The sequence below is a fragment of the Fundulus heteroclitus genome, unplaced genomic scaffold, assembly GCF_011125445.2.
Source record: "Fundulus heteroclitus isolate FHET01 unplaced genomic scaffold, MU-UCD_Fhet_4.1 scaffold_63, whole genome shotgun sequence".
Taxonomy (NCBI): domain Eukaryota; kingdom Metazoa; phylum Chordata; class Actinopteri; order Cyprinodontiformes; family Fundulidae; genus Fundulus; species Fundulus heteroclitus.
The window spans coordinates 619,060-640,830 of NW_023397066.1; the positions used below are offsets into that span (position 1 = coordinate 619,060).

The 21,771-nt window shown below is 42.2% G+C and overlaps 1 protein-coding gene across 1 annotated transcript; it reads left to right on the forward strand.

The window, feature by feature from the left end:
* Positions 1-303: 303 nt before the first annotated feature.
* LOC118561434 (immunoglobulin kappa light chain-like) lies at positions 304-15,181 on the forward strand. Its single transcript, XM_036133525.1, has 6 exons — positions 304-558; positions 651-970; positions 11,615-11,654; positions 14,101-14,403; positions 14,528-14,593; positions 14,691-15,181. The coding sequence occupies exons 1-6, from the start codon at positions 516-518 to the stop codon at positions 14,822-14,824; spliced, it is 906 nt and encodes a 301-aa protein (XP_035989418.1). The 5' UTR covers positions 304-515; the 3' UTR covers positions 14,825-15,181.
* The last annotated feature ends 6,590 nt before the right edge of the window (positions 15,182-21,771 follow it).

Below are 21,771 nucleotides of genomic sequence, written 5' to 3' on the forward strand. Positions count from 1 at the left end.
GGATGGAGATGTGGACCAGCGGACCAGCCCGTCCCAAAGGTTCTGCAGAGATTACTGAGGAACACATGGATCAATGTTGATGGAGACATTTCATCCACAGGCTTTCAGTTCTGGTTAATTTGTTAGAATCACATGAACAAAATATACAACAATTTTTAGATGGTAAATAATAAAATTTACAGGCTATTAATGGAGCCTTAATCAATAAAAAATAAATAAAAAATAATCTCTGTGGGAACATGAATGTTTTTAGTCTTTCTGCATCATATCAGGCAGATCTTTTCCCCTGCTGTCAGATTCAAATCCAGACGATGAAAGCAGCCAGCAGCTTGAGCTGAGCAGCCAATCAGCAGCAGCAGTGTGATCTGTGGGCTGCAGGGGCTGATGGGAGCTCTGAGGAGCTGCTAGAAACCACGTGGCCCTCGTCTGATCTCACAGCTCGTCCTTGTTTGGCCTCAGCTGCATCAGAGCGCCACTTCTCCCCAGGTTCACCAGAGGAAACACCACTGCACAAAATGCTTTTCCTCCCAGCTGCTGCTCTCTGCTGTCTGTGTTCAGGTGAGTGTTTGCAGCCAATCAGGAGCCAGCAAAGCCCACCTGGAGCCAACACTGTCACACTAACCTTCACCTGTCTGTCTGTGTCTCTACAGCGCTGACTGCCATGGCAGCACAGCTGCTTCAGGAGGATCTATCTCTGACCAGGAGAGAAGGTCAGAGTGTCTCCTTCAGCTGTGGAGGAATTGATCAGTGTGGTAGCAATGTTGTATTCTGGTACCAGAAGAAAGAGAATGAAACATTTAGAATCGTTCTTCGCTTTGACACAAGTGACGGTTGGGTTTTTAAAGGTTACAGTCATCCTCAGCAAGATGATTTCTCAGCAGTAAACATTCAGAACGGCTGTGCATTGAAGATAAATAAAGTTAAATCTAATCATTCAGCCTCCTACTACTGCGGCTGTTGGGTGGAGAGCTCCCACAGTGAGAAATGATGCGTGCAGCCTGAACAAAAACCTCCAGATGAACAGATGTCTGAGCTGCACAGCTCTTCTTCCTGTTAGAGGAGAAGAAGTGAAGCTTGATGGCTGCTTTCCTTCTTCAGGCCCTTTGGTGTCTTTGTTGTGAATAGAACAACTCTTCAGCAGCTTGAACAGATCATCTCTTCCTATTCCAGCCATGATGGTGTTTGGCTCATGAAGAGAGGAGCTGATTCCAGATCACATTCACACATTGTTCACCTTCATCTCAGACGCATTTAGAGGCTGAACAACAACTGTCTCTGGTTTTAATGCTGGCATTTTCATTCTAAGCTTAGAAAAGGACAAAGATGCTGAAGTAAACTTTACAAATAGAAACAAAGCAGAGAATCTCTGAGCTGCTGCTGGAATAAAGTCTGTTGCTTCTTATTAATGTTAATAATCTCTCAGTAAAACACTTCCAGCAGATCTTGTTGTTTAACAGCTTTCAGCAGATTTAGGAGATTATTTCACTTTATTCTACTTTAAAAGACAAATCTTGGACTGATCTCAGGTCAGCATTTGGGATTTTATTTATTTTTAAATCTAAATAGATGCTTAGATTTCTATTTTGCCCCTAATACATTTTTTGTTGTTTTTAAGGTTTTTAATTAACCTTTAATCATGTCAGAATTGTTCAACAGTACAATAGAGCGATAAATAAAATAATATTTAATCTAAGATGAAATTTCTCCTTTTTAATTACCTGTTTTCAGGCGGATCTGTATGACAGTAATATCTGTGTATAAAGTCTACGCTCCTGTTCTTCTCCATGAATTTCTCTGACTGTAAAATCATTCTAGCTCGTCTTCATTTTCTTCAGTCTGGCTGGAGATAATCATGAAGGAGGAGAATCATCCAGGACCGGTTCTGGTCCAGTTCTGGTCCAACTGCATGTTTTCATTCTTTTAAATCCAGAGAAAATAAAGAGAACTTGTGAGGTGAAGAATGTTCTGTTGCCTCTGTAGTTCAGCTGCTTCTCAGTGTGTGTCCATTAAATCAGAAAGTTTTCCCTCGGGCAGATTTCCTCCTGGAAGATCAAACTAAATGACTGAGGCTGGTGGAACTGATCCTTCAGACGCCTGACAGACGCTCTTGGAGTCTGAAGGGGGTCCACTCCTCTGGGTTCTGCTTCTGCTCGTCCAATCATTGCTTCTTTAAGGACTTTGTCTTGTTGTCTGCAGCTGTGTCCAGGAAAGCTTCTCCAGCCGTAGGAGACGATATATTCATCAGCCACAGTTGTGTCTAGTCAGGGATGTGCTGGTGGAGCAGGAGGAACACCTTCAGCCCATGGATGGAGGCCTTAAGTGTCATGATTTAGGTCTTTGTTCCTTCTTGCTCTGGACTTTTCTGGACTTTTGCCATCAGCCTGTCTCCTCTCAGCCATCAGCCACTATTCAATCAGTTCAGTCAACAGTCAATTAGCTCACATCAACTCCACCTGCTGCCAGTAATTGCAGCAGAGCTTTCAGCTCCATTGTTGTCTGTGATTCCTGGTGTTTCTTACTGGATATTAGTGACTAGGACAACCCCTATACGCTGCTGTAGACAGAGATAGAGACACAGGAAGATAGAGGATGGATAGGTCTTCTTTATTGAAGCCTTCAGTCTCTTCTCCAACAGACTTCTTCAGTCTGGATAGGGAGGAACATTGTTTTCACAGAGGAGTAAAGGAGCCATTATTGGGAAGAGAAACTTCCATCACTAAACAGGCTCCAGTTTGCCCTCTTCTAATGTTATTATTGTGAGCATCAGTCAGCCTCCAGGGAACAATGAGTGGCCATCACAGCAAGGCAGATGGTCCTCTTTTACATGTGAACAAGCAGTTTGATTTTCATGGTTAAACTTGTTGATCCACTGAGCAAAGATCCTGCTGACTGAGTTTATCTGGAACTGCTCTGACTGAAGAAGTCTGAGGAGAAGAGACGAAACATTTCAGCACAGAAGAACCATTCAGAGAACCTGTCCTGTTTCTGTTTCTCCTTTTTTGTAGTTTCTACCTGGATGATTGAGAAGCATCAGGACATGTTGACAGTGACACATTCACACAGGAACCATTGCTATGCATTGAGTCTCATCAACAAAACCAGCTGTTCTAAGGTGGAATGTGACTTATCTGTAAAAAATAAAATGGATGTAGCATGTTTGACTCTTTTCTTATTATATACTATGGCTCAAATTAAAGCTGAGAAAATGTTCTGATACATAGGAATGTTTTCTCCTCTGTGCTATAAAGATGCTGTCAGATTATTTTAACAGCTGAAGCTGCTTTATTGGGTCACAGTTGGATCATTTCTGCTCTGATATTGTCTAGATGGGCTTTCAGGGGCAGACTGGCCATCAGGACATTTCCTGATGTGGAACGCTGCTCCTGACTTCCTGTTTCTCACTCACAGCTGGTTTTAATGAACGTTGAGCCACAGGGAGAGTCGTCTCCATTGTCCATGGCTTTGTAGCAATCCCTCATACTGAGCAAGCATTAAGCGACAGTGGGAAGAAAAACTCCCCATTAACGGGAAGGAAAAACCTCCGGCAGAACCGGGCTCAGTATGAACGGTCATCTGCCTCGACCGACTGGGGTTACAGAAGACAGAACAGAGACACAAGAGAGACAAAAAAGCACAGAAGCACACATTGATCTAGTAATCTGTTCTACATTAGATGGTAGTAGCGGGTGAGCCGTCTTCTCTGAATGATGTTACAGTTAACAGAACGCCAGACCAGGTGTACCTACTATGAAGATAAAAGAGAGAGAACAGAAAGTTAAAGCAGAAATGACAACAGTCATTTCTATGTAATACAATGCAAAACTGGAGAGCAGTAGGAGAACTCAGCAGAGTTAGAGAAATAGACCCTGATGTCCTTCAGCAGCCTAAGCCTATAGCAGCATAACTATAGAGGTAGATCAGGGTAACATGAGCCACTCTGACTAGAAGCTTTGTCACAAAGGAAAGTTTTAAGATTAGTCTTAAAAGTAGACGGGGTGTCTGCCTCACGGACCAAAACTGGGAGTTGGTTCCACAGGAGAGGAGCCTGATAGCTAAAGGATCTGCCTCCCATTCTACTTTTAGAGACTCTAGGAACCACCAGCAGACCTGCAGTCTGAGAGTGAAGTGCTCTGTTAGGAATATCAGAATAATTTCAGACTCAGAATCAGACATACTTTAATGATCCCAGGGGGAAATTACTTTTTGTTACATGCTCCAGAATACACACATTGTTATATATATATTTACAACATTCCATACAAGGTGTTATGCCAGAAGCTGTTGAATATGCTTATTATTATTAATAATTATAATTTGGTATTATAATTTAAGTAATAAGTCATTCGACTCAGAATTCCGCTATAACAAAATATAGTTCAAATGGTGGTGATGTTAGCTATAAGCTTGTAATGATTTATACTAATAATGCATTAATTAATTAGCTGCTATGAACTCATTTATGCTGGAATAAATGATCTGGTCGTGTTTTAACCGAAGAGGTTTATCCGGCAGACTGTGAGAACCCCAATATAACTGCAACTAAAGTTTAAATCCTTATTTCTTATTACCAATCCAATGATAATATCTCTGTTTTAATATCAGATGTTAACTCTGAAAGGAGGTTAGCTCTGAATTCTGAATAACCATGCAACTCTGAATTGGAATGAACACAAAACTATTTCTATTCCGCAGTTGTTGTTTGTATTGAACCAAAAGCAATTCCCTGTTACAGTTATTCTCTAATTCAACGACTTTGGAAATCTTACTCTCTACTGAAACTAAACATGCAAAATATATATGTGGAAATAAAAGAACACAACAAAAAAAACAATGGATTAAAATGAGCGGTTAGCGAATCTTAGTTCGACTCACAGTTGTTTAAACCTCACATTCAAGACGTTGGCATTTGACGTCGCAGCATTGAGAGGCAGGAACCTGCTTCGGGAATCCGGACGGACGCAGCAAGGCTCTGACAACAGCTAGTTATAACTCAACTCGGTGACACTCTCCCAAGATGGCGACTATGATGACGTATGATCTACAAATTTGTGTGATGCATGAGGGGAGGTCCTAATGACGTAACCGCGCTTACGCTGATGGGGTAATCCCTCGCTTCGAGAGGGGGCAGCTAACCGATGAGTTTAAAGAAAAAACGCGAACTAAGTTTCACACAAAGCGATCGCTTCAACTGATAAGGAGAGCGGAGAGAGAGAGGGAAAGATGGAAGAAAATGGAAAAAGAGTTTACAGAAGGACCCACGGCGGGGTCTTCACGGACCACAAATCAAACACAGCCAAAGTCACCTTCACTAATGCATGCACATACAAAGAAAATATTCAGCAAAATAAACCCAACTCCGTCTTGGAGTAAAAAGCATTAACCTAACCTCCTAACATCTGCCCAGGCACTTCTGAAACACCCTGTGGGTGAGAAAGAAATAAAAGGGGAGAACCCCGTTACTTTGAGGTGATTCAGGAGTGAAGTCCCAGCTCCGGGGTCCGCGAGTGTCCAGGAGCTCTTGATGGTGCGCACCGCAGCGGGAAAGGGATGAGAAAGTCCCTCCGTCTCTCTCCAGACGCTTTGCTCGGCCCAGCAGAAGCGTAGTCCTCTTTCGATCACTGGGAGATAAGGCGGCTCCCTGTCTTTGATCAGAGGGTATTAAAAAGTACTTTTTAAGTCGACCTCCTGCGTCAGCAAAGCAGGGAATAAAGTTTGCTTCAAAAAATCTCAGTCCAGCGAGAAACTCGAGCACGTGGCGTGGGGGGGGAGTTTGGAGTAGCAGCTGCGTGCCTTCCCTGACTGGCTGAATGCCAAGAAGAAGAAAGATTTTTGTGTGTGATCGAGTTTTATCTCTTTCCACAGTAACGTTATCTCGTTTCTATGGTCGGTGGCCACTTTGACCATATTGCATCATGGGAAATGCAGTCCGTCATGTCCCAAATTAAAGCAATAGCATACCGCGAGCGTGCTATGTTTAGAACGTGACATCACGAGACGTCACATCACGTGGTACGCGGTAGGGCAAGCTTGTATAGTCCGCCGCTGTTTCGCTGTAAAAGAGTTACCCTTGGTTTTACTCGGTAAATGACTGCTTTTTCCAAATCTAAGACCATGGTTTTTAAACATTGTTGCTATGGAATGTGCAACAGCGACTCGAGGTACACTGATCGGCCGCATATGAAGGATGTTTTCTTCAAGACTGCCAAGGAGAAATGTGTACGCTGGGACCGGGGCGGTCGGCCTACACAACAGTTCAACCCGGAAAAAGTTACCAAATTCAAGTACATATGTAGCAAGCATTTTGTCGGAGGAAAGGGCCCAACCGAAGAACATCCTGACCCAATACCAGCGACATCAAGTAGTGAACAGGTAAGAGTTTTTTGAATACCATTTACCTTTGTCAACCGAGCGCCTGCTACCATGATAGCATATAGGCTATCATGGCAGCTGAGATGTAAACAGTTGTTTTGTAGCTACCTATTGGCAACATCGATTCCTGGACTGTGATTACAAACAGAAAAAAAAAACGACGCCATGTATGCCGAGCAGGAAAAAAGAAACTCGGCCCGTTTTCCGGTCTTTTTAAGCCCTCGACACTCAATCCATCGTTTGAGCTGAAGGTTGGTGTGTTCTTCGACAGTTCGACCAGTAATCCGTGTGCCTGGGACATCTTCTTGCGAAAGTTTAACGGCTGTAAAGTCGGTCATATCGCTGTTTCTGTTGCGCGTGTAATAGCTGGTTGCTACGGGCGTTCTCTCCTGTATGCCCTACCTAAGCGGCAAAAGGGGCGTTGCTCTTGAGACGGTGACGTCACGTGCGCGGTACGCCATTCCATCACGTCTGAGTTGGCATTACACAAGGTATTACCATATCACAATAGTCATATCACTTCACCTTGGGAATCCCAGTGAAGATGTTAAAGGACCTTAGCCTCCTCAGGAAGAAGAGTCGGCTTTGGCCCTTTTTGTAGACCGCCTCGGTGTTCCTGGTCCAGTCCAGCTTATTGTTAAAGTACACTCCCAGGTCCTTATGCTCCTCCACAGTGTCTACAGGAACCCCTGGATGGAAACAGGGGTCACAGGTGTTTTTGTCCTCCTCAGATCCACTATTAGCTCCTTAGTCTTTGTGACGTTGAGCTGCAGATGGTTCAGCTCACTCCAAGTGACAAAGTTGCCCACCACAGTCCTGTATTCACTCTCATCATCCCTTTCAATGCAGCCAACTATTGCTGAGTCATCAGAAAACTTCTGAAGGTGGCAGGACTCAGTGCAGTAGTTGAAGTCTGAGGTTAAGAGGGTGAAGAGGAAGGGGGAGAGGACAGTCCCCTGAGGGGCCCCAGTGTTGCTGACCACCCTGTCCGACACACAGTTCTGCAGGCGTACATACTGTGGTCTACTCGTCAGGTAATCAACAATCCAGGACACGATGGCGGCCTCCACCTGCATCGCCGTCATCTTCTCACCCAGTAGAGTCAGACGGATGGTGTTAAAGGCACTGGAGAAATCAAAGAACATGATTCTCACAGTGCTCGCCGGCTTGTCCAGATGAGTGTAGACTCTGTTCAGCAGGAAGATGATGCTGTCCTAAACTCCCATGAGGGGCTGGTAGGTGAACTGTAGTGGATCAGTGAAGGGCCTGACCATGGGCCTTAGCTGCTCCAGGACTAGCCTCTCAAGGGTCTTTATGATGTGGGACGTCAGTGCTACCGGTCTGTAGTCCTGAGGGCCGCTGGGTCATGGCGTCTTTGGCACAGGAACGATGCAGGACGACTTCCACAACACGGTGACTCTCTGGAGGTGCATGCTCAGGCTGAAGACTTGGCTAAGTACACCACACAGCTGGTAGGCACAAGCTTTGAGCACCCTGGGGAGTACACCATCAGGGCCTGCAGCTTTGCTGGAATGCAGTCTGGTTAGCTGTCTTCTCACCAGGTCAGGAGTGAAGGACATTGCAGTGGCAGCAGCAGGGGGAGGGGTGAGGACCTTAGATTGTGGAGGACGTGAGCAGGGGGGGTGGAGTGGGGGGGGGGTGGAGTCGGTGGATGTGGATTGGTGTGGTGAGGAGCAGACAGGGGGTCTGTCAGGAGGAGGAGGAGGAGGAGGAGTGGGGGGTAGATCTGGCCTTGTAGGCAGATCAGCAGTGGGGTGATGTGGGGAATGGGCAGCAGTATCAAACCTATTAAAAAATAAGTTCAGTTCATTTGCCCGCTCCACGCGACTTTCCAACCCCATGCCAGTGGACTTCTGGAACCCTGTGATGGCTCTCATCCCATTCCACACATCTTTCACGTTGTTGGTCTGCAGTTTCTTCTCCAGCTTCCTCCTGTATTTGTCCTTAGCCTCCCTGATTTTACGTTTCAGTACCCCCTGCACTCTCCTCACCTACTCACGATTGCGATCTCTGAATGCCCTCTTCTTCTCATTCAGAATGGCCTTTATGTCTTTGGTGATCCACGGTTTATTGTTGGCGTAGCAGGTGACAGTCCGAGCTGGGACATTGTAGTCCACACAGAAGTTAATGTAGTCAGTGATGCACTCTGTTAGCCTATCAATGTCTTCTCCGTGGGGGACACCAAGACTGAGGACAGAGCCCTCCTCAGCCGCTGGCTGTCACAGCAGCACAGAGACACACAGAGGCAGCTGAAGGGGAGAGAGGAGCAGAGAGGGAGAGATAAAGAAGGAAAAAGCTCTGCTCAGCTGTACATTTACATTTGTTCATGATGGAGGAAGGAAGACAGACACTAAGCTAGCATAGCTTGGGGCTATGGTGGCACAGAGATTAGGGGGTTCGTCTTGCAATTGGAGGGTTGCTGGTTCGCTCCCCTGCTCTGACTGTCTCTGTTGTTGTGTCCTTGGGCAAGACACTTCACCCACATTGCCTGCTGGCGGTGGTCAGAGGGCCCGGTGGCGCTGGTGTATGGCAGGCTCGCCTCTGTCAGTCTGCTCCAGGGCAGCTGTAGCTACTAACATAGCTCACCACCGTCAGGGTGTGAATGTGTGTGTGAATGGGTGAATGACTGAACTGTAGTGTAAAGCGCTTTAGAGGTCGTCAAGACTAGTTAAAGCGCTATACAAGTACAAGCCATTTACCATTTAGCTTCTACAGCACTACTGTAGAAAATGTTGATTTCAGGCTAAAAAGTCAAGAAACTCAGATTGTCTGTTCCCTTCATAAACTCCACTAATAAATTACTATAAATAAATATTGACGTCCTTGTATTATTTCAGTTAACCTTTATTTAACAAGGTAAAATGTTTTGTTTTATTATATTTTTAATGTCCTACCATTGAACATGACTTATTTTTCCTAGAAGAGAAATCACATTCACACATAAACTCCTCTGCTGTCAATCAAATAAAACACCAGTTCCTTTAATGTGTTTCAGCACAAGCTGCATTTATTGAAATACTACAGCAACACTTATATGGTTACGTGTTCCTTCCCAGAGAATTTATGTATTCCTCAGAGTCAGATGTTTGAATGTATACCACTTTTAATATTTAGTTTTTCTCTGGAGTTTTTTTTTTTCCAATATTTTAAACAATAAAACCCTCCTGCTTACAACCTCATATCAAATGTCATTTCTCTGCATTTCTTCAGAGTTTTAACCTTTCCTGCAACCAACCAATACACAACGGATCAAATGTGAGGAAGAAACATGCTGAATCTGCAGAGAATTACAGCTGATACTAAGACAACTATATATATTATTTCAGGTCTATGTTTTGAATTATTATAGGGCTTACTGCACAAAATAGATTAAATCTATTATGTGCAGTAAGCCATGGAGAGCTAATACTTTTTATTTTGCAGCTCTCCAGCAAATACTGTGATGAAAAGAATAGATATCTATGCAGCACCTGGAGAAACTAATTTCAAATTTTCTTCCCTCCAAGTACAAAACAAAATGCATTTTAGGACTAAAAAACAGGATTTTGCTGAATATGTCCTCTTTAAAGGGGCCTAATCACGTACTTTATGACTTTCTACACCAGTGGCTCACTATGATCGCATACAAAGGATTTCTGATTAAATTATTAAAACCTTGTTGACTTATTGTTTATTTCTGTGTTTTAAACTTTGCTTTTGCTCTATTTGTTGGTTAACAAAGAACCTTTGTGTCTATTTACCATAAATTGACCATGTGACAAGAAGTAAATCACAGGAAAATCATCACATAAGGACTAAATAAGGCAATGTGTCCACATACATATTTACAGCGTTATAATGATGATATAATGAATGAATACAATCATAAATATATATTCATTTTGTCTACTGACAGCAACCGGTGCCTTCAACACAATCATCCCAGCTCATCAGCACTGGTTCCCCCCAGGGCTGTGTTCTTTCTCCTCTGCTCTTCTCCATGTACACCAACAGGGCGGGGTCTTTGCTCGGCTCTATTTTCCTGCCTTGAAACGTTGGTAGAGTGATTAAAGGAGGCAGTTTGGTTCCCAGCTCAGACGCAGCTCTCTCTCTGCTTCATGACACCTTCAGCTTCCAGGAAACCACAGACCACCAAGCAGCATTCATGATCTCAGGAGATTTCAGCAGCTGCAGCTCAGACTGAACACACTGAAGACTTTCAGCCAGACAACATGCCAACAAAGAAGGAAACACACTGGCATAGATGAGAGGCTTCATCCAGGATGTCTGCAGAGCTTCCTTCACTCCTACTTTGGACCTTCAGAGCACATTTCTGATGTTCTGCCAAGGATCCAGACAGGAGCTCAGAGCAACTTCTCCAAGACAGTTCAGCTCTGATCTCCTGAACATGAGCTCATGTTCCACCACTGCTTGCTTCTCATTCAGACACTTTTTACATCTGCATCCAGTCATGAAGAAGCAGCAAACTTTCCTCCACTTGATCCTGAGGACAACATGAAGATGTGAACTAACTCCCAGATCCAGTCCATGTGGACTAAAGTAGTGGAGCGAGCCACTGACTGACATCAGCATCAGAACCATGCTGCTAGTGTGGCTGAAAGAAAAGAGAAGAAGAGACGGTCATGTTGATGTGAACATTAGAGAAAGACATGATGGAGCTGAAAGCTGATCCTGCTTCATCATCTGGACTGCTTCTCCTCAGCCGAGCCATTCAGCAGCAGACGGCTTCTGGTAGCAGTCTTTGTCCCTGTGTGGAGGATACTGCTACCATCTGTGCTTCTGGAAGCAGCTGGATGGAACAGGTAAGAACCAACATTTATTGTTTGATTGGACAAGTTCACATGTGTTTAAAGTCACTTTCTGCTGCTTCAGCATTTACATGTTAGTTTTTATCATTAGGAGACAATTCACCATGAAAACATCAAGAATTTAGGAAAAACATGTAAAATAAGTCTCTGAACTATTTAATACAATAGATTTTTTTACTTCACAAATATGAAACAGTTAAATCCTTCAGTAACTCTGACTCTGTAATATCTGCTAATATTGTTGATAAAAGTCTAATTAGTGTAAAATCTTCTTTAAACATTTCCTAACAGCTAAAACTCAGTGTTACATGAAGCTGAGAGAGAAAAACTGAAGATAATCAGACTGAAAAACAGCAGAAAGGTTTTTGTATCAGTCCTTCTCACTGTGTGGGACGAGTGATGGTACTATCTTTTTGTACCCCATCTTTGGTTCTGGAACCGAACTGTTTGTATCAGGTAAGAACAACATTTACTGTTTTATCATAGAAGTTAAAATGTGTTTAAAGTCAATTTCTGCTGATTAAGGATTTAAACATACTCATTAATTTATCGTTTTAATAATCCTGTTTAATCTGCTGAAAATTAATCACAGAAAATATAATTTAGACAGAAAAGGGTCAAAAATCTCTCTGAATGAATTAAACATCTCAGTTTCTAAAGGTTGTAAAGTTTCTTGGTAATAAATCCTGAATGTTTCTGATCAGCAGAGATGAAATCTGCTGAAAATGAGTCCAAAGGTCCAAAGGTTCTGGTTCTGGTTTTAAGTTCAGAGTGGAGCAACAGAAGCATTTTGCTGCCATGAATCAAAGGATTTTCTTCTGCTGCTTTTAAACAGTGTTCAGTGAGGCTGCAGGGTGGATCAGTGGGGAGAGCAGCGGCACCACGTTCTCACCCTGTGGCTCCTGGATGCAGCCGTTCTGGGTCAGAACCCGGAGCCCGGCCCGTTTACTGCACAGCTTCTTTCCTCTGACGCCTTTTCTCTCTGATTTCTGTCACACAGAGAAAAATATTATTTAGAGTCAATGTGTTTGAAAGCTGAAATATTTACTGAGAAATGATGAAGATGGTATTTTAATTAATATTTTATATTTAATCTTCATTAATGACAGAATGAGACAGATGTTTTAAAATAGAACTTTTTCATTTAAATAAAAAAATGTATAAGAGTTAAAAAATTGTACATTTTTAAATTTGGGTGAAATAAAATACATATTTTTAAAATACTTTTAACAAAAAGAAAAAAAAAGTTTTTAAACATAAAAAAACAAAGAAATAATTTTTAGTCAGATGATTTTATCTGATGAATAAAAAAAAATCCAGGCTACAAATGCTGTTGGTTAAAGTTGTTTCACTTTTGTTTCTACTAAATCAAACAGAAATATAATAAAACAAAAGAACAAACATGAGAAAAAATCTTGAAATTATTCATAAAATGTCTGCTGCTTCATTTCTGAAACGAATATAAAGAAAAACTGCAGATAAAAACCAAAGATCTGAAAGTATTTAATGACATGTTGGACGAGCAGATTTTAGATTTCACCAGTTTATCTTTAACAAATAGAAATATGATGTCATCACTGAGCTTTTGAAAAATTTCTTTACATTTATTTTATTCCTAGAATCAGATAAATGTCAGAAATCTGCAGCTTTTCAGCTAAATTACTGCAGAAAAATTAATTCTAGGAGAATTTAGGAGTTTTTTGTGGTTTGAAGATTAAATAAAAATGTAAATGTTGAAATGCGTTAAAAATTTTATTGGTTATGAAATATGTTTGTTATGAACATGAATGATAGAAAAAAAGAAAAAGAGGAAAATTTGTAATTTTCTGATCATTTAATGATGTGAGTGAAGCTCAGAGTCGCATAAAAACACTGAAGTACTGAGGAACAGTCGGATCAGAACATCTGATTTAATTTGTGAAAATGATGAAACCAGAAAGACAAAAATCTATAAATGCTTTAATTTCTGTTAATTCTGCTGATTTTCTGCTGACAGTGAATGAAAACACGACATTAAGGTCAGAAAATGACATCAGAGCAATAAAAGCCATTTTAATGCAGAAATGTGTCCTGAATGAGAAGCATGTTTAAAAGCTGCTTAAAGTGATTTTCTAAAGGTTCTGTTCCTCTGACCAACGGGCCTCATCAGAACCACATTCTCATTTATTAAATGACTGTAAATAGACGTGAGAACAGCAAATGGACTGAATTCCTGTGGAGCTTTTCTGCTCATACCGACCACTCAGAGCTTCAACTAGAGCCACGTTCAGCCAGTCTCACACATTCAGTCACCGCTACGCAGGGCAGGGCGCTACGCAGCCAGGGCCTCACTGCCTTGCCCAGGGGCACATCAGCATGAGGCAGGAGGAAGCTGGACTCAAAGCAGCAGCTTTCAGGCTCCAAGATGGCTCCTCTGTTAAGCCCCAGAAGAGAGCAGAGTTCCTCCAGGGACAATATCTGCTGGTTACTGAGCTTCCAGCTGACCTCCAAACGGCCCAGCAGGCTCCGCTGAGAGAAAACAACATCAGAACCATGAAGATTGTGGAGAAGAAGTCTGAGCAGAACAGAAACTGGAGGCTGGATGTGTGTGTGGGGCATTTCTGGTGAAAGCAGCTTTTCTTCCTCCTCCAGTGAAGTAAGTGGAGGTGGGAGAGGAGCCAGAAATGTCCTCCAGTCAGAGCCCAGTTGCTCTGAGAGAAGAAGCTGTGGTGAAGCTGCCATGAGTCAGTGTCTGATGTGAAGGTGAATCCAGAGTCTGCAGGTAACTCTGGGCTGCATTGATGAGTAGTTCAGGGATCAGAGTCCATGGAGTTTGCAGGATCAGACTGAATGCAGAGCTGCAAGCTGCTGCTGACTGTGTGAATGTGTGTCTGTGCTGCTTGTTGCTGCTGTCAACCTTCAGATGTGCTGCCAGTGAAGCCCGTGGTGAGCGTGTACCCAGCAGCATCCAGAGCCCACCTGGAGGGGAAGAGCTACCTGCTGTGTCTGGCCTCAGGCATGTTTCCTCCTCTGGTCCACATCTCCTGGCAAAGACAGAAGGAGGACGGTGGTCTGGAGGATGTGGGAGAGGGAGAGCAGCTGGAGCTCAGAGAGTCGGGACGCAGCGCCTCCATCAGACTGCTGGATCTGGACCTTAACGTCCCCCAGAAATACCTCTGCTCTGTCAAGCATGAGGGGGGCCCAGTGAAGGCCCACAGCCTGCAAGGTAATGAAGGCTTGGTGACTGTGTTCAGCAGCTTGATGTGGAGACGCTGTCAGAGACAGCAGAGGAGCAGAGGACGCACATTTGTCCCTGCAGCTCCAAAGCTTTGACTCCTTTTCTCTTTCAGAGCTTCCAGCTCCAGCCTCCTGTCCTCCAGAGAGACCAGACCTGGCAGCTCTGCAGCAAGCTGACTGTAAGATCACCTGCTGACAAATCCATGATCAGCTTCAGCTCATCACAAGCTGTGTTTGTAGATTTCTGAGGTGTGTGTGTCTGTGTGTGTCTGCCAGTGTCCTTCCAGTCTGAGTGCAGGGTGAAGCTGCTCTGCCTGCTCTACACAGTGCTGATAGTCAAGAGTCTGGTGTACTGCTGTGGACTCTCTCTGCTGATGATGCTCACAAACCAGGGACCGTCCACCACCTGAACACACAGAGCTGACTCTCTGCTTTCTCTCCAGCTTTTCTTCCTCTGCTCGTTGCTGATTGCTGCTTTTAAAGCTTCTTCTGACGTCTTGAAGTCGCACATTAAGTCAATCTTTTTATTGCAGCTTCACAGAGTTCCTGTAAGGATTTCCATCCAGATGATGACATATTTCTGTCCTGGACTGTAATCTGTGTTCTAGTAACTTTACATTTAGATCCTCTCTGATTATTTTCTGTCAGCTCCAGATTTGATGGTTTGTTCTCATCAGTTTGGTCTTTTTTATTTCATTGTAACAACTTTGTGGACAATCACTCCTGTTTTTATTAAAACCTTTTTGTGGATAAAATGACCTCATAAACTGTTTGTGTTTGTTCTTCAATGCTCCATCAAACTCTGAGTCTTTGTCCAACATATTTCATCACACACTGCAGCTGATGAGCAACATGCTGAGAACCGATTAAAGGACAATCAGCTCAGTTTACAGAACCGTCTGAATCAAAGACTTTTATCAAATACACATTTTTATTGTTTAGTTTTAAAGCATCAATGACAGGAGGCTGGAGACTCATTTACTGAGAAAATAACCCAGTTTAGATGTAGACAGTCTTGTTCTTTACCAAATTAATCCATTTTAGACTGGTTTTATTAAAAATATTTGTAGAAAATTGATTAATAATTTGCAGATTGTTAAAGGAGTTTTATTCTGAAGTCACTATGGCCTCCCGCACTCGGACATGGAGGCTGGCAGACATGATGGCTGTGTTTGAGATCCACTGCTGATTGCAAGGTCAATGCTTGTGTGTTACTATGCAGAATACTGATTGTCTAGGATAGACTGGCTCTGTTTGGTCTAACTGCGGCCTGCTGTGGAGTATTTAGAAAGAAGATATTCAGAGACAGGGCAGACGCAGACTGCAGCGGGACCATGGGGTGTGATTACTTTCCATCTATGTGATCTCTGCTCTGTTTCTCAATAAAAGTGCTGGAACTTCATCACCACCGTCTCCTCATTCAGTAACTCTGGGAAGTCAGTTATTATTGTTTAGCATTTCAATCACACAGATTAAGAAGTTAAGACAGTAAAAACGTAGTTCCCTGTGTTCTAAGTCTGAATCGCAGGTCTTCAGTCATCAGCTGAGTGTCTGATCTGAGAGAGGCGAGGTCCAGAATTACTGGTTCAGAGTTCTGACGTGTAAAACAGAGACAGACCATTTAGGATTTTAAATAATCAGCAGAATCTTACATGAAGTTGTGTAATGAGAGGAGACCCATGAACAACAGGACTGAACTAGAACCTTAATGTTCTGGTTGAAGTTCAGCTGCTGATCAGAAACATTTGCCAAGTTTCCATCTGAGAGCTTTTTGTTGGTTAAGGTGTGACGGTGACTCTGTTAGACAACCACCAGGTCCACTAGAATAGACTTCAGTCTGATCTGGGTTTAGTTCTAGGAAATAAGAAGCAATCTGGTTCTCAATGGGAATAAGGCAGAAAAGCAGAGAACCCAGTTGTTCTGATTTAAGTTCTAATGAGACATAGAACAGAGTCATCAGTGGAACGATGCTAAGACACAGGGCTGACATGGTAAATAACAGGGCCGAGGACTCAGCCCTGAGGGACTCCACTAAACATGAGAGCAGCTGAAGAACTAAAGCTGTCAGCAGTGACTCTGAAGACTTTGTGTGATTATTCTGATGGAAACCAGTGGAGAGCAGATCCACAGAGACCAAACCAGTTTGAAGTGAACTAAACCAAAGATCAGCTCTGACTGAGACGTCCAGACTCCTCTGATGACTCTGCAGGAGGTTTTTATTCAGCCATCAGTGACTGAAACAATGAGAACGGAGCAGAACCAACATGGCCGTCTGGTTCTGCTGTGGTCTTCAGAGGAACACAACAACAGACTTGTTTGTGTCGGTGGTTTGTGTGTCTTTCTCTCCTGTTGCACCATGGGAAAATACAGACAGGTCTGATCAAACCTTAGATGCAGGTTTTTCACTGATGGACAAAGTTTTAATTATCATTATCAGCATTTATTTGTGTCATTAAACAGATTGAGCTGTTTTCAGTCTGATCAGCTCTGAGTTCAGGGTCTGAGCTGTTTCTCTCCCTGATGAAGAACACAGGTGCTTCCTGGACTGATTCTTTCAGCTCAGCCGATGCGTGTAACTGTCATTGTGTTATTAAAGTGAAAAGCCACAGCTAACGGTGTGAAGGCTGCAGAGAACAAACCCACACAGCTACAGGAAATGAAGTCTGATTGGCTGTCAGCAGTTTGTTCTGCTCTAATAACCACTGAGAACAGATTCATATCTGCTGCTCTACAAACTCATCATCTGCCCTCTGTCTCTGTGGTTTGTTTCTGCTTCCTGGAAACATTTTATCTGTTTTTATTTAAATTAACATTGCAGCTAATTGATTGTAAGGTGAAGGCCTCAGTAGTTCATTTCCAGAACCATCATCATTAATCCTCAGTGTTCTCCTGCTGAATCCCTCTGACTCCCTGAGCTCCAGCTGATGAAACTACTTCAGCTCCTGATGAACACGGCCCTCATGGAGCCAACATTCAGACTTCAGTCCTGATTATCAAACCTCTGGATGCTTGTTTTTAGCAGCAGGAGCTTCAAAGCAGCTCACTCTGCTGTTTGTTCATGTGTGGAAACAACAGTGTCATCAGCGTAGAGGTTTATATTCTCACTGTGAGATGATTCAGACAAAAACTAAAAGATCAGAGAACATCCAGCTGAACCTGCTGGATCATCAACTCTCTACTGATGCTTTACACAGACTTTATATTAATAAGAGACATGTTGGCTCTGGAGGAGACAGGCACCAGTCCCCCCTCATGATCCCATGAGAGATAAACGAGTAAGAAAATGGATGGATGGATGTTGGTGCTGGAAAAAAAACTGTTTTATTCTTGTTTACATTTCATTACATTCACATCATTTAAATGTTGTTGATGTAAAAGAGAGAAAATTACACATAAGGTATATTTTTGAGTTCCCTAAAATACTAAATTAATAAATGTGCAGAACTTACAAAACTGTGCTTACAGTGTATGAAAAATTAAAAGCAAGAAGAAATTAATGACAATAAAATGCATCAAAATGAAACCAAACTTTACATTCAGTCTGTCCCTGATAACATTAATACTGATCAAAGTGATGAATGTGATAAATTGCTGAGATGTGATGGCGCTAAAAGCTGGAGAGAAAGCAGAGAGTCAGCGTGTGTTCAGGTGGTGGACGGTCCCTGGTTTGTGAGCATCATCAGCAGAGAGAGTCCACAGCAGTACACCAGACTCTTGACTATCAGCACTGTGTAGAGCAGGCAGAGCAGCTTCACCCTGCACTCAGACTGGAAGGACACTGGCAGCTTCACTGGCAGCTGAGGAGGGACAGAAGCTGCTGCTGGATCAGGACCTGGAGGTGCTGCTGATGGTGGAGACCTTGTTGTTGGAGCTGGAAGTCCTGGAAGAAAAGAAGTCCAGCAGTTCAATCATAGCATGAAATGACCCAGTTTTCATCTGGATCTCTGATGAACTGCTTTTGGTACCTTGGATCTGGAACTGGTCCTTTGCTTTGTCAGTTTCATGCTCAACCTCACAGATATATTCATAATTGTTTAGAGTATTTTTATTGACCAGCCTGATGATGGCAGAACTTCTTGTCCCACTGAACTCCTTCTGTTTCTCCTCAGCAGGAGGCTCCTCCTGTTTGCTGTTCTGCTTCTGTCTTTTCCAGGAGAAATGGACCAGAGGAGGAAACATGTTGGAGGCCAGACACATCAGAGCGGTCTTTCCCTCCACAGCAGGTCCTGTTTTCACCGGGCACACAGTCACCTCGGGTTTCTTTATCGCTGTACCTGAAGACAGCAGCAACAAGCAGCACAGAGAGTCAGCAGCAGCTTCCAGCTCTGGTCCTGGAAGCTACAGAGCTGGAAGAAAGTATTTACACCCTTACAGATATGTACTGGTATGGTTTTATGTTAAAACTTAAATGTTTACGATCACAAAAGTACCATGAAGTCCTCCTTTGGAACCAGTTTCTACGTCTAATAAAACCCTTTGTGTCAATTTTCTGTATCAAAAATAATATAACCCTTTAAAAAAAATATTCAGTCAAAATAATTCAGGATTTTCATCATTTGAAGGGAATGAAAATTTTAATATAATGATTTTTTTTAAATATATTCACTTAAGAGCAAGTTATTGGACTATGGCGTGAGGCCATAGTGACTAAACTCTGACATGTGTTTGTCTAGGATAGACTGTCTCTGTTTAGTCTCAAAGCAAGGCCACTGTACTGTAGTATAATGGGAGAGCCTGAAAGTGGGGAGAACCAGAAACAGGGCAGACGGGCTAGCGGCCGGACCGTGGTGTGCAGTTACTTTCCATCTATGTGATCTCTGCTCTGTTTCACAATAAAAGTGCTTAAACAGAATTAAGTTATTGTTTAGAAATCCTACAAAAGAGCTTTAAGCATCTAATTGATTTCATCTTGATATGTCTGTATTGTTAACATGTTGTATATCTTTTTCCTTTCTGGGCGTGGTTCAGATAAACCAGAATTATTTTCTACCATAACATCACATTCATTATATCCTTATTTATTTTTTGACTTTGTTGTGTTTTGTCTTTTAATATCAGGTGAAGATAAACGAAGAAAATCCAATAAGCTGTTTGAAGGCAATGATTTCATTTATTATAAGTTTATGATTTCACTAAAAGATGTCAAGCAGCAACACATCATGACCCGATTCATCCTGGAGGTCCCAGAAGAAACCAGAATAACATCTAAAGCTCTGGAGGCCTCAGTTAAGGTCAGATGTCATGATTCAACAATCAGACAGAGAGACTGGACTAAAAAGGCCTCCATGGTGGAGCTTCAAGACCAGAACCACGGCTGACTCAAAAGAACACAAAGACCCATTTCATATTAACCAAAAACATCTTGATGATCCCCAAAATATTCTGTGACCTGATGAGACCAAGGCTGAACTTTCTGGAAGGTGGACGTCTCATTACATCTGGTTTAAAACTGACAGCATTTCAGAACCAGAACATCAGACCTGCAGTCAAACACGGTGGTGGTGGTGTGATGGTCTGAGACTGCTTTGATGCCTCAAGACCTGGACGACTTGCTGGAACTGAGATAACAATAATCCCAACAAAGACCAGACAGTCCACCTCTGAAGGGTTAAAAATAAAATATTGAATAATAAATCAGGAGAATAAAATAAATCTGTAGTTATGGCCTAGTCAAAGCCTGGACATAAATCAGGGAGATATTCTAAGGTTTTTACCTTATTCTAATGCTAGAAATCTCTCTAGTGTCTGAATCAAATCGGTTCTTTAAAGCAGAGCGGGTCCAAATTCCTCCACGGTGACTTTAAAGACTCAGAACCAGTTATCAGAAACATGCGATGGTGGAACAAGCAGTTATTGGGTTTATGGGCTAATTACTTTTTGCTCAGAAGACAATGTTTCTTTTGAAAGGTTTATTCCCTGAATAAATAAAACTATCATTTAAAACAGTTTTTTTTTTTTTAAATCTCAGATTAAAATGATTTTGATGATCTGAAACATGATCTAAGAGTGAAAATAAATGAAAAACAGAAGAGATCTGTTAGGCGCTCATTCTCCTCAACGCGCATGTTCTTTGGTCACTAAACTTCTGATCGGTCCAGAACAAAGTTCACTCCAGAACCTGGAACCACCTCCACAGAACCTCAGAGGAACATCACAGTTTTATTCATTTTAATCCATTTAATTGATCGTCTATAACGGCTTCTACCTGCAGGCCGGCGGGGGGCTGGTGCCTCTCACTATCCATCGTCATAAGATAAATATAATAGTTATATCAAATATCTGTTTAATATCATTAGTTAACATATTAATACTTACTTTGGGCTCCAGTTTTTTTTCATATATATGTTTTACAAAGTATATATGTCTTTCAGTTTCAGCTAAAAAAATATATATATCTTTTGCCTCAAGATTTATGTTTAGTTTTTTTCTCTAAACGAAGATATCTGACCAATTTTTAATAATGTAACATTAAACCCTTTTAGCATCAAGATTAGTAGCAGATAAGCTGGGTTTACTTTTACATAAAGATTTTATTCTAACAAAAGAAAAGGTCCCGTGAATCCCGAAGCAGCAAAAAGTGACTTTAAACACATTTTAACTTCTATAATAAAACAATAAATGTTGGTTCTTACCTGATACAAACAGTTTGGTTCCAGAACCAAAGATCACCCCCACAGTGAGAAGGACTGATGCAAAAACCTGTCTGCTGTTATTCAGTCTTATTATATTCAGTTTTTACCTCTCAGCTACATGTAACACTGAGTTTTAGCTGTTAGTAAATGTTCAAAGGGTTACTAAAGGTTTTCACATATTATTCTCTAATATTTGTGAAATTAAAAAAATCTATATTATTAAATAGTTCAGAGACTTATTTTACATGTTTCTCCTAAATTCTTGATGTTTTCACGGTGAATTCTCTCCTAATGATAAAAACTAACATGTAAATTGTGAAGCAGCAGAAAGTGACTTTAAACACATGTGAACTTGTCCAATCAAACAATAAATGTTGGTTCTTACCTGTTCCATCCAGCTGCTTCCAGAAGCACAGATGGTAGCAGTATCCTCCACACAGGGACAAAGACTGCTACCAGAAGCCGTCTGCTGCTGAATGGCTCGGCTGAGGAGAAGCAGTCCAGATGATGAAGCAGGATCAGCTTTCAGCTCCATCATGTCTTTCTCTAATGTTCACATCAACATGACCGTCTCTTCTTCTCTTTTCTTTCAGCCACACTAGCAGCATGGTTCTGATGCTGATGTCAGTCAGTGGCTCGCTCCACTACTTTAGTCCACATGGACTGGATCTGGGAGTTAGTTCACATCTTCATGTTGTCCTCAGGATCAAGTGGAGGAAAGTTTG